Source organism: Equus asinus, chromosome 15, assembly GCF_041296235.1.
Source record: "Equus asinus isolate D_3611 breed Donkey chromosome 15, EquAss-T2T_v2, whole genome shotgun sequence".
In the NCBI taxonomy this organism is placed as follows: domain Eukaryota; kingdom Metazoa; phylum Chordata; class Mammalia; order Perissodactyla; family Equidae; genus Equus; species Equus asinus.
This window is the reverse complement of record NC_091804.1, coordinates 22,645,072-22,658,792: the sequence shown is the minus strand read 5'-3', so window position 1 is coordinate 22,658,792 and position 13,721 is coordinate 22,645,072. Positions and strand designations below refer to the sequence as shown.

Here is a 13,721-nt window from a genome sequence, read left to right as displayed (position 1 = left end):
AGAGCCTGAGTGAGAGGTTGTTAAGCTAAGGACTATAGAGATGGTATCATCCCCAAAAGCTTATTCTATAGATACCTGTGTTCTGGTCGGGATCTAAAACGAATTGCCATGATTCTGGATTGGTCTTCGAGATGAAAATATCTGAAAGAAATTCAAAGGAAAGTCTGTTAGTCTTTCAAAAGAGTTATAATGCCATAGAAATCAAAGCCTGAGTAATAAAAGTCATTCCTATAGTTTCCTAAACCTGCGCTGATAGGAAATAAGTTGCTAAAGTAGCACAGCCCCCAGAAGAATTCTCCCCCAACCTCCTCCAAGATACAACCAATGAGCTCAGTTGGGAAGGGAAATCTTCCCAGAGAGCAGAACAGAAAGAATACAAATTGACGGGGCCGGCCCTGTGGTGTAGTGGTTAAGTCTGACATGCTCCACTTCGGCGGCCTGGGTCCGCAGGCCCAGATCTTGGGGGCAGACCTACACTGTTTGTCAAGCCATGCTGTGACAGTGACCCACATACAAAATAGAGGAAAATTGGCAGAGATGTTAGCTCAGTGCTAATCTTCCTCAAGCAAAAAAAGCAGTTAGCTCAGAGTGAATTTTCCTCACCAGAAAAAAAAAAGAAAGAAAAGGAATATAAATTGACTAAAGTGTTCTCTACACTAAGAGGAAAGAAACTCTCACTATTATAGTCCTCTAGGATAATGTCTTATGCTATGTCATCTCTGTCTTTTCTCCCCAGTTTACTGTCTCTAAGAAACTGTTTTTATAGTCATTCTGCTATTCTTCCATCATTGTGCATTGCTTATCTATGAACAAGTAAATTTACCTAGGATGTGGGGATGAAACTCAGCTACCATTTGGACCGACTGAAGTGATAGACACAACGTTGAAAGATCCTAGACTTAGCTGAATGCAGTAAATAAATAATTTTCATCATTTATATTCATTCTTAGAAGTGAGTACATGGCTACCTTGGTCTAGCTGGGCAGACAGCCAAAGTAGAGAAAGCCCAGATTCTTCTCACCAGCAATCTACAGCCTACAAAATGGCATCAGGTTTTTGGGATGGAACATGCTGTGTCTCTGACTTCCGTGTGGGGGCAAAGTGGTAACCTCAAATTTCCTGTGCCTGCCCACATGATGCGGAGTCCACAGTTCAGAAGTTTGGAGGTACACTTCGTAGCATACCCTCTGTTCTGCTTCAGTGCATAAGAATCCAAGTCTCTGAGGAAGGTGACATGGTGTGCAATTCACTGAACCAAGAGCTTTAGCTGCCACCTCCTTTGGGAAGCCTGGCCATGCGGCTCCTCTTGATGCTTGCAATTCTGCTATTCCACAAGTCCACAGGTAATCCCGAGCCTTCCAGAGGCTCACCCAAATCGACAGTGGGATGGATTATTTCCAAGAACCCAAGGGAATTTCTTATTCAGAGTAGGAGGAGATAGGGCCCCTAAGGATGGCAGAAGTCTAGCCAGTGTAATCAGAAATTCCCTCTTGCTGAGGCCTTTTACCATGTCCCTGTTCTTACAAAGGAGCCCTCGCAGGGGTGAAAAGAGGTCCTAACTTCCTCTGGGAAGGTTTCCTTATAGGGCGGAATGAGATCAATATCTAGGGATGCCCTTATTTCTTTGGATACAGTTTTTCCTCTGGGACCCAGCCATATTCTCTTCCACTCTGATATATATATTTTAGTCTCTTATACTTCAGTGTGGAAGAAGCACAAACTTTAAAGTCAGGTTGAGAAATATGTCTCCAATGTCTATTAGTTTATCAACTTTGGATAAATAGTTAAGACTCTCTGAGCCTCAATGTCCTCATTTGTGGAGATAATGACACCTGGTTCATGGGAGATTTATTAAATGATAGAACGTTTGTGAAACAGCTGGCATAGGGCTTTGCACATACCAAGAACTTAAAAATTAGTTTTCTTTCCCCTTTTGAAACCAGATCTCTTATATTTGTCCCTTATTATAAAAATAATAATAGTCTATCCCTGGCCCCCTATACTCCTAAGCATAAAAGGAGTTCTAGAAACTGGGGTTAGAGGCAGCATCTTTGTTCTTAGTCTTCATCCTCTGAAGTCTATCCCAGAGGGTAGTGCAAGCCCGGAAGCCAAAATTTGAACATCCTAACTCTTAGATCATTGAAAGTATTTTTGGATCACTAAAGGAAAGAATATATATCAAGGCGAGCAAAAGTCTAGGACTGAACATTGGAAGAATTCTTGCCTCTGCAGGTGGAGAGAGAATGAGGAGTCATAGTGGGACTTGTTTAAATCCAAGACTATTGGGATGACATAGAAGCCAAAGGCAGATCTGCGTTAGCACAAATGTGCAATACTGAGAATTAATAGGGGAGGAAGATTATTGAAGGAAAAAATACCTGACTGGACAGCAAGGAAGTCATTCTTGACCACGGTAGTGAGTATGAACCCAAGAGCATAGTTTGACTTAGAAATAAAAACATAGTAACAAATTATGATTCCCTGGCATTAAGGTGGGGGAGTGGTAGGAAGTAGTGCCCTGGGAGCATTCAAATGGAGGCAGATTTGCTTAGGTTCCCAGATAAAGCATAGCTCCGAGCCTGAAATCAAGAATTCAGCTCCTTTATTTTCTCAAATAAGATCTGATGCTCTTGGTGGCATCTATCAGATGTTGGATGAAAGCCCCAAACCTAAGAGAAACTAAATATGAGTGATCAGTTAGCCATAAACACTGAGGTTTACCCTCTTGGAGAATCTTCTGTGGGATATTATGGGTCTATGCCTTCTGGGTCTCCCATACACCTAATCCCTACCAACATCCTCTGTCTTCCCCATGACCAAAGTTACCTTTTAGTCTCAGACACTGACCTTGGCTTATTGTTCTTTATGTACACAGTAACTGAACAACTTAAGAAATGCTGGGGTGAATATATACGAGGACACTGCAGGAAAATATGCAAAATAACTGAAATACGTCAAGTACTATGTGAAAATGGGAGATACTGTTGCCTCAATATCTTGGAACTGGAAGCACGTAAAAAAATTACAAAGCCAACACGTCCAAAGCCAATGACATATGCAATAACTTTGCCTCAAGATGAAGATATAAATGTAGACAATTTTTTAAGCCCCAAGGCAAATTCTACATAAATCAAGTATAATTTTCCGTTCATTTACTTCTCAAGCTATTCCAATAAACTAAGGTGAAGTGATTCACATCTTCTCCCTTCTGGTTCCTTGATCCCCAGAATTGACCTTAAAGCATATTCTAAATAAAGCTCATTGCCAGTTTTCTGACTCATTTGTTCTTTAACCAAAGAGCAAACACTCAATATACCAAGTGACAAATTGATAAGACAGCTCAGAACCTCCCCCCGAAGCAGGGATATAGACAGTGCACTAAAAAATCTATAGCATGGAAGACTGGAACAAGAAACTCAGGGAAGTTGACATGTAATTCGGGAAAGGGTGATGCTGAGTAATTGGGGAAAATTGGTGAGTGAGTTTAGCATTAAAGTAGTGCCTTATGAAATGTGTAGGATTTCAACAAATGAGTATTAGTAGAGAAGGCGATTTGAATAAATAGAATGAAATTTAAAAATGGAAGGAAATTAGAAAAGACAGGACATTTCAGGAGAATATACATGCACTTTGTTTGATCTAAGAATAAAATACCGGGGCCGGCCCCACAGCCAAGTGGTCAAGTTTGCACACCACCATTCAGCAGTCCAGGACTTCGCCGGTTCGGATCCTGGGTGGGGACCTAGTACTGCTCACCAAGCCACGCTGGGGCGGCATCCCACATAGCAGAGCCAGAGGGACCGACAACTAGGATATACAACTACGTACTGGGGGCTTTGGAGAGAAGAAGAAAGAAAAAAAAAAAGAATGGAATACCCAAAATTGAACTATAGGGAAGCCTAATTTCTTTAGTGAATTTCTTTAGTGAAGGAATGAGCTGGAAAAATAGAGACGAATAGGATTCCACTATTGTGGAGATCACTGTATAAGGCACAGATAGACATAAACGTAGCACTCCAAGACAAAGACTTTTAGTTGTTTCTTTGTTGTTGTTGTTGCTTTATGTTACCACTAGTAATGCCTTCTTTTGGTGATTGGGGTCATTTGGAGTTTGGAGGAAACATAAAGGACCTAGGCATTTATCTGAATTGCAGTACTGTATGAGATTTTATTGCTCTCTTGATATGCAAGATGACATAATGACAATCCATGTATATACTCCACCTAATTCTTAGAGATCTATCTTTTGGATATGATTAACATGAAAAATTTCTTTTCCAACTACATTTCAGACTCACTTTGCAGTTTTGCTTCTTACATCATTTCACTAATGTAACATTCACCTATTTGTAGCATGTGTTCTCTTCATTACCCTCTTATCTCCTATTCTAAGGCTGGGGCAAGGAATATACAAGATGAGCTTAAAGCATATTGTAGTGCTAGAAAGTAGGGAAATGCTTTAAAAATTAGAAGAATGAGGCATGTTAAGGGGACACAGAAGTCACTCTGAAAGAGCTTTGAATGACCAAAGTTGGGACAACTTGAACAATAAAATAAGTAACGTAATATTGGATTAAAATACAACCTACAAATTAATGTTCTTGAGTCCATACTGAAATGAATGAATGAATTGATTAGAAGAGACAGATTTTCCGTACAGAAGAATTCCCAGTAATTATGTAGATGCTCCGGCCTAAGGGAGGCGGAGCTTCACTCCCTCTCTTGAATGTGGGCTGTGCTTAGTGACTTGCTTCCAAAGAGCAGAGTATGGAAAGGAGCAAAAAGGTAGCTTTATACTGGATAAGCTTGATAAAATCATGTTTCTCAACTTATGGAGAAATCATATTGATAGCGTGAACATGTGATATGACGTGATGAGATTGGCACTTCTCCTCTGCTGTCTTCCTCCCCAAACCCGATAACCCCAGTCTAACAATGCGAAAAATATCAGAAACACCAAATTGAGCGGCATTCTGCAAAATATCTGAGCAGTACTTCTCAAAACTGTCAAATTCATCAAAAACCAGAAACTTCTTAGAAAGTGTCACAGACCAGAGGAAGATATACCAACTAAAGGTAATGTGATAACCTGGATGGCCTCCTGGAACACGAAATTAAGGAAAAACTGCTGAAGTTAGGATAAGAGCCGAGCTCAGTCAACAACAATGTACTCAGCTGTGTCAAATGCATTGTGCTAATATGAGATGTTGACAAAAGGGGAAACTGAGTGAGGAGCATACAGGAGCTCTCTGTATCCTTTGTAACTTTTCTATAAATCTAAAACTATTCTAAAGCTTAAAGTTTATTTGAATTTTAAAAACTCAACACAAAATCAATTTGGCAATATTCTCTCTTCTGTTTATTTAAGAGCTTCTCATGTTATTTATTAAATGTTTGGCAGAATCAACTGAGATTCAACCTCTCTTTACAGGAAGTGTATAAATTATGAGTTAAGGACAATTCCAATTCTCTATTTCCTTTAGTCCACTTTTGTATTTCTGCTTTTACTATTTTTCCCATTTTGTTAAGATTTTCAAATATATCGACCTAAAATAATTTGTAAAGTCTTCTTCTCAAGGCTTTTAACTGTAGTGATGTCTCCTTTTTCATTTCTGACATTATTTGTTTCTTTTCTCTTTTTTCTTGATGTCTCACTATTCACTTATTAATTTGATTCGTCTTTATAAAAACCAAGTTTTCTTTATTAACTTTTAGTTTAGTTTTCACTTATTTAATAATATCTTCATTAATGTCCTCATCTCTACTTGCTTTACAGGCAGTTTCACATGCCATAAAATTCACCTAAGTGTAGGCTATAATGTTTTATTTCTACTTTTTCATTTTTAATATGCTTTTCCTTTTTGTTTGTTAAGTGATGTTTATCTGTCTTATTTTTAGCCTTAAGAAAATTTCAAATATGAGCACTTTAAAGGTACAAATGTCCCTCTATACACAGTTTTAGCAATATCCCACAAGTTTTTGATACATAGTATATTCAATATTATGTTATGAACATTCTCACCTTTCTTACATAAGAGTACATAAATAGATCCTAGTTTATATGAAGACTATGGTGACAAATGTTGACCACACAATTTTCTCAATTAATTATAATTACATACACAGTAAGTTTATTTTAATGATACATAAACCAAAATCAAACAATAAAACTTGAAAACAAACAGAAAATATCATACACAGGGGCCAGCCCCGTGGCCGAGGGTTAAGTTCGCACGCTCCACTTTGGCGGCCCAGGGTTTTGCCAGTTCGAATCCTGGGCGCGGACATGGCACCACTCATCAGGCCATGCTGAGGTGGCGTCCCACATAGCACAACTAGAAGGACCCACAACTAAGAACATACAACTATGTACCAGAGGGTTTTGGGGAGAAAAAGGGAAAAAAAAATAAAATCTTTAAAAATAAATAAATAAAATCTTTTAAAAAAAGGAAAATATCATACACAGAAACTTGTACACACTTGTCCTTCATACAATTTGTTCTCATATGTTGACCTCTGTTATGATTCTTCTAGTTCTGGACTTCCTACATCAGGAAATGTTTTTAAATATTTTTTGATTTACAAAAGTTTGTCAGTTATCACCATCACTTATCAACAATTTATCATTAAATGTCACCATCATTTCAAAAGTGAAAGAAATTTTACCACCAAAAAATGTGTACATATGACATATTAGGCAAAAGGACAGATTCTTAACTAAATTCATTCAGATTTCTTTAAATATCATTGCATTATCCCGGTTTGTTCTCATTTTATTACAGACTGGTTTAAACTTTATCATGAACTACACTGGGACCCATGAATCCACTTAAGAATTCAATTCTCTAGTGTTAAATTCTCAAATTCATAATGTATATAATTGCTGATAGTCGGTGGGCAACAGTTTCCTGGGATGCATCTATTCCATTATGCCTTGTCTTCTATAATCACTCTGAATCTACACTTCTCTTCACTTACTTGTTTTCCTTAGTTACGTGTGGAAGGCATTTGTTTAATTGTCTTCTCCATCTTAATAAATAATGGATATTGTATTCCTAAAGATTAGTGTTTTGTCGTTTTCCATCTGCTTGTGACAGATGGACTCATGGTCTTTTCTTTAACTCTGATAATAGTGATATCAACGCCTAATGAAGTGTCTAAAAATTCCAGTCGAAATATTAGATTTTAATATAACACATCAACACTTGTATCAAATATAAATGAACTCAATAAACCAATTTTTAAAAGTAAATAGAAAAGATCTAACTATATGCTGACTACCAAAAAACCACTTTAAATATAAAGAAATATGTAGATAAAAGGTAAAAGATTTCATACAGTGATAGTGATATACATATATCACTAATCAAAAGAAAGCTGGAGTGGCTACACTAATATCAGACAAAGTAGATTTCAGAACAAGAAGTATTATCAGAGAAAGAGGGACGTAAAGAATAGTTAATCTTTGGGTGGTGAACATGATGTAGTCTGCACAGAAATCGAAATATAATGCTGCACACCTGAAATTTATATGTTATTAACCCATGTTTCCTCAATAAATAAATAAATAAGAAAAAAAAAGAAGTTAATTCGCCAAGAAAACATAACAATACTAAATGTGAATGCAACTAACAATAGCGCTTCAAAATAAAAACTGGTAGAATTAAAAGATGCAAGAGAGAAATCCTCAACGATATTTGAACATTTCAGCACTCCTCTCCCCATACGTTTCTCGGCATATTAAGTTCTCATCTTAATCATCACCTCTCTTCTGTTTTAACTCTATTTAATTGTCTGTTCTTTTATTTTAAAAGTTTGGGTTGCCTATCTCAAGAATTTACAGCCTGTCAATAGATGCGGGAAAAGTATTTGAAATATCTATTTGGTCTTTTTTGGTTTTGTTTCTTTTTGAGGAAGATTAGACCTGAGCTAACATCTGCTGCCAATCCTCCTCTTTTTGCTGAGGAAGACTGGCCCTGAGCTAACATCCATGTCCATCTTCCTCTACTTTATATGTGGGATGCCGGCCACAGCATGGATTGACAAGCGGTGTCATGTCCGCACCCGGGATCTGAAGTGGCAAACCCCGGGGCGCCAAGGCAGAACATGTGAACTTAACCGCTGCGCCACCGGGCCGGCCCCTGAAACATCTATTTGTGATAAAACCCTTAACCAAACTAGGAATTGAAGAGAATTTCCCCAGGATTTAAAAAAAAAAAAAAACTCTAGCTAACATCACACTTCACGGTGACAGACTGAATGCTCTCCCCATGAGAAACAAGGCAGGGATGCTCAGGCTCACGGCCGCTGTTCACCACTGTCCTAGAGCGCCTACCCAGTGCCCAGGGCAACAAAAGGACATTAAAAGGCACACAGATTGAAAAGAGGGAAATAAAACTGCCTCTATTCACAGAACACGTGATCATCTAGGTAGACAATCATAAGGAATCTACAAAAAAGTTACTAGAATGAATAGGTTTCATAGGATCACAATATACAAAAGAATGGCCTTTTATCTACTAGCAATGAATAATTGAAAAATGAAATTTTTAAAATGCTGTCATTTACAATAATACTAATGAACATAAACCACTTGGACATAAATCTAATAAAATATATGCATATTTGCATGATATAAACTACAAAACATCAGTGTCAATGAGTCATATTGAAGAAAATATAGATAAATAAATATCATATTCATAGTTGGAAGACTCATACTGTTAGTGTCGATACTCCCCAATTGATTAGTATCCAAAATATATAAGGAAATCTTCCAGTTCAACATCAAAAGTTCAAACAACCCAATTTAAAAGTGTGCGAAAGTCCTGAACAGACATTTTTCCAAAGAAGACATACGAATGACCAACATGCACATGAAAAGATGCTCAACGCCACTAATCATCAAGGAAACACAAATCAAAAGCACAAGGAGCTATCACCTCACACCTGTTTAGAATGGCTATTATCAAAAAGACAAGAGATAACAAGTGCCAGCAAGAATATGGAGAAAGAGAACCCATGTGCAACTGTTGATGGAAATGCAAATTGGTACAGCCTCTATGGAAAACAGTATGGAAGCCTACTGTCATGGAAGGTTCCTCAAAAAATTAAAAATAGAACTACCATATAATCCAGCAACCCCACTTCTGGGTATATATTCAGAGGAAATTCAGTAACTATCTTAAGCAGTTATCTGTACTCCCGTGTTCATTGCAGCATTATTCACAATAGCCAAGACATGAAAACAACCTAAATATCCATCAGTGGATGAATGCATAAAGAAAATGTGGTGAATATATACACACACACAAGAGAATATTATTCGACCTTAAAAAATAAGGAAATCCTGCCACTTGCAACAACATAGATGGGCCTTGTGGCATTATGCTAAGTGAAATAAGTCAGACAGAGAATGACAAACACTGTAGGGTCTCATTTATATATAGAACCTAAAAAAGCTGAACTCATAGAAACAGAGAGCAGAATGGGAATTGCCAGGAGCTGGGGGTTGGAGGAAACGGGGAACTATTGGTCAAACAGTACAAAGCTCAGTTATAAGATGAATAAGTTTGGGGGATCTCATGCACAACATGGTGATGATAGTTACAATACTATATTGTATGCTTGAACATTGCTAGGAGAGTAGATCTTAAATCTTCTCATCACCCAAAAATGATCATTATGTGAAGTGGTGGAGGTCTTAACTAACCTTATTGTTGTAATCATTTCACTATATATGGGTATCAAGTCATCATCATGTACACCTCACACTTACACAATGTTATCTGTTCATTATATCTCAGTAAAGCTGGAAAAAGTACCGAGCAGTGGGGAAGTGCCTGAAGAGCTTCTCAAAGGAATACATGTGCACCCCGTGAGCAAGCTATGATTTGCACACTTGCCACACAAAAGATATCAATCACCTCACAGAGCAAGAGCATGTTGCAATGTTGCCCAGTCATGTAGAGAGAGATTTATTCTTTCTCTCTCCCCTTCTCAGAGACAGTAACTCGTGGAAGATGGAGTGGGATAGAGCAGTGGGAGTCCTTGGCTATTTGAGACCCAGAGTGAATCATTTTTTTTTACACCACACAACATAATACAACATACAAAAAAATCTATCTGTAATAATTATGTAAAAATTAGTAATGATTATTTTCCTTTTTTTTTATTTTAAAATAACTAAGACCTAAAAGAAGGAAAAATTTTTCAATTTTAAAGATACAATTCAAATCCAGAAAAATATTTCATATATGAATGAAAATTTGTACCAACCAAACAAAAATATTACAACTTGCAGTCCACATTGTCTTTCACTGTTTGGAAATTTCAACACGTTTGATCACGTAGAGTGACAGAACCGAAGTAGCTAACTCTAGTGCTCTTCCTTCATCTTTACGATCACTCTGCTATCATTGTTTAGTTCAAATCCGCTATTTAAACACAGGAATATGAAGTAGTTGAGGGTTTGGAAGCATGAACTGGACCTGAAGCAAATTGAATCATTATGAACTGATTCTCAGAACAAATGCACGTATCTGAATCTACTCTAATCAATGTAGACGGTAAAACCTGGAGTTCTCCAAATTAACTCCTATGTAGAACACAATTTTATTAAAGGGTAAATCACAAAAATGTGCCAATTTGGTGCTTACATATTTTTGTTAAAACATACACATTATTTAAAGAACAAAGTCTGAGGACTGACGTAACCAGGCATTAAGACCTTCTATAAAGCTACAATAATCAAGACAGTGTAGTATTGGTAAAGAATGGACAAATAGGTCAGTGGGATAGAATGGAGAGCCCAGAAATAGACCCACATAAATATGGTCAACTGATCTTTGACAAAGGAGCAAAAGTAATACAGTAAAGATAATCTTTTCAACAAATGGTGCTGAAACAACTGGGCATCCACATGAAGAAACATGAATCTGGACACAGAACTTTCAACCTTCAAAAAAGTTAACTGAAATGATCACAGATTTAAATGTAAAAGACAAAACTATAAAACTCCCAGGAAGACAACACAGGGGAAAATCTAGGTGACCTTGAGTGTGATGATGACTTTTTAGATACAACACTATGAAAGAAAGAATTGATAACCTGAGCTTCATTAAAGTTTAAAAGTTCTACTCTGCAAAAGACAATGTCAAGAGATTAAAAAGACAAGCCACAGGCTGGGAGAAAATATTTTCAAAAGACACATCTCAAAAAGGACTGTTATCCAAAATATAAAAAGAAATCTTAAAATTCAATAAATAAATTAAAAAATTGACAACCTAATTTAAAAATAGGCAAAGACTTAACCAGATACATCATCAAAGAAAATATACAGATGGCAAATAATCATATGAAAAGATGCTCAATATCATATGTTTTTAGGGAATTACAAATTAAAATAATGAGATACCACTACATACCTATTAGAAGGGCCAAAATCCAAAACACTGACAACACCAAATGCTGACAAGGATATGGAGCAACAGGAACTCTCAGTCATTGCTGCGAAGGATGCAAAATGGTACAGCCACTTTGGAAGACAGTTTGGCAGTTTCTTATAAAACTAAACATACTCTTACTATACAATCCAGCAATTGCACTCATTGGCATTTACCCAAATGAGATGAAAAATGTCCACACGAAAACCTGCATCCAGATGTTTATAGCAGCTTTACTCACAATTGCCAAAACCTGAGAGCAACCAAGATGCCTTTCAGTAAGTGAATGGATAAATAAACTGTGGTACATCCAGACAATGGAATATTATTCAGCAGTAAAAAGAAATGAGCCATCAAGCCATGAAAAGACATGGAGGAACCTTACATGCATTTTACCAAGTGAAAGAAGTCAATTTGAAAAGGCTACATACTGTATGATTTCAACTATAGGACATTCCGGAAAAGGCAAACCTATGAAGACAATAAAAAATCAGTGGTTGTCAGAGCTTAGGAAGGAGGGAGGGGTGAACAGGTGGGGCACAGAGGATTTTTAGGGCGAAACTATTCTATAGTGTAGATACTGCAATGGTAGATATACGTCATTATACTTCTGTGAAAACCGATAGAATGTACAACACCGAGAGAGAACCCTACTGTAAACTATGGACTTTGGGTGATGACGTGTCAGTCTATGTTCATCAACGCCAGATGTTGATAGTGAGGTAGGCTGTACAGGTGTGTGGGGAAGGGGTATATGGGAACTCTCTGTACCTTCCACTCAATTTGCTGTGAACCTAAAACCACTCTAAAAGATAAACTGTGTTTAAAAATAGATACCATTATTAAAACTCAAGAGTTACTGCAGCAATTGTTTAGAACGTAAACCAACAGAAGTTTTTCTAGGGAGTATTTTATCAGACATAGCTTAGAATTGCCAGCAAATGGTGATGATAAAAAGTTACCTTTTAGCTGGTTTTGTTATTGTTCTTAAACTTGCTATGGACAGTGTATCTCCTTATTGCCTACCCCAAGAGTGACCACTCTGTCCAGCAGTTTCTCTACTGGCCAATAAAGTGAACCAGAAAAAAGTCACCTTTCATCAAGTTAAAAAAAAAAAAAAACCCTGTTAGTACATTAATGCATAATCTGAACAACCATGGTGTGCTGATAAACCAACTCTCGGGGCAGGGAGGGGGACCTGATTTCTTAATTTTATGTATTTGGTAATTTCCTTGGTGTAAATTCTCCCATACAGCTTATTTCAAGCTACTACGTGAAGTCATTGAATGTGGAGTTGGGAAGAGATGCTCACAATCGGCTTTGTCTAGCTGGTACAAGTCAGCACCAGCACACCGCTACCCATTGTGCTGGTGCAGTAATCAGAGCATATATTACTCAGTAAGAGCCGTGCAGCTGCTGCTGCCGCAAGAACGTACCCTCTTGGCTCTTCTGAGTAAAGGAGCTTTCCAGAGCCTGGCAGACAGCAGTACTGCCTGCACTCATACACAGCTTGGAGGTTGGGATGCTCGTCTTGTGGGCAGTGCACACAATCCTCATTCATTCCCACCCCCGAGGTGAGGAAATCACATTAGGTTCCAAGTCTGGAGGAGATGTTAGGAACCAAGCCTCGGAAAACAGGGAGTGAATAAAAAGACTGAACTCAGAGGACTCCTGGCACGCAGAAAGGACACGGGGCTGAGGTATGCATGTGGGTGTCAGTGAAAATGCGGGAGTTCTCCCGAAAGTGTGTGATCTTGTGCGCAAGGATGGGTTAAAAACAACCAATCATGTGAGGCAATCTTAGAGGAGAAAGTGTCTTAGAGTCCGAAGATGTTTCTCCCTCCACTTCAAGCCACTAGAGTCACTTGTAACCTGCACCAGGAAGGTGGGGGGATAAGAACTTTGAACTGGATACAAGACTGGAAATTTGAAAAAGGGAAAAAGCAGACAAAAATTTGTAGAATCTGACCAGGATGGAAGTCATTAGGAAACACTAGTGAGCAAGAAAGGGGAATTTAATATAGCTTAGTTGGGAGAAAATCATATATATATATATATATAATGATGTATAAAGACATTTGCCATGGCCCCCTCACGATATCTTTCAATAATGCAACGTCACTGCTATTAAGGTTTTCTTTGCTTCATAAAGTCTAGCCAGTAACTGACTATTCAAACTCTCTTGCTTGGGGAGCAATTAACACGTGCTTGAACTAACCAAAGAAATGAAAGTTGAGCTAAAGCTAAATAATAAGTAGAGGTTTTAGGGGGTTTTTT

At 37.7% G+C, this 13,721-nt stretch overlaps 1 protein-coding gene across 1 annotated transcript; it reads left to right on the top strand.

Moving 5' to 3' along the window:
* The first annotated feature begins 1,294 nt into the window (after positions 1-1,294).
* On the top strand, positions 1,295-12,846 carry DEFB127 (defensin beta 127). The gene is made up of 3 exons (XM_014845096.3): positions 1,295-1,343; positions 2,876-3,114; positions 12,700-12,846. Exons 1-3 carry the CDS (start codon positions 1,295-1,297, stop codon positions 12,844-12,846), a joined length of 435 nt encoding a protein of 144 aa, XP_014700582.3.
* The last annotated feature ends 875 nt before the right edge of the window (positions 12,847-13,721 follow it).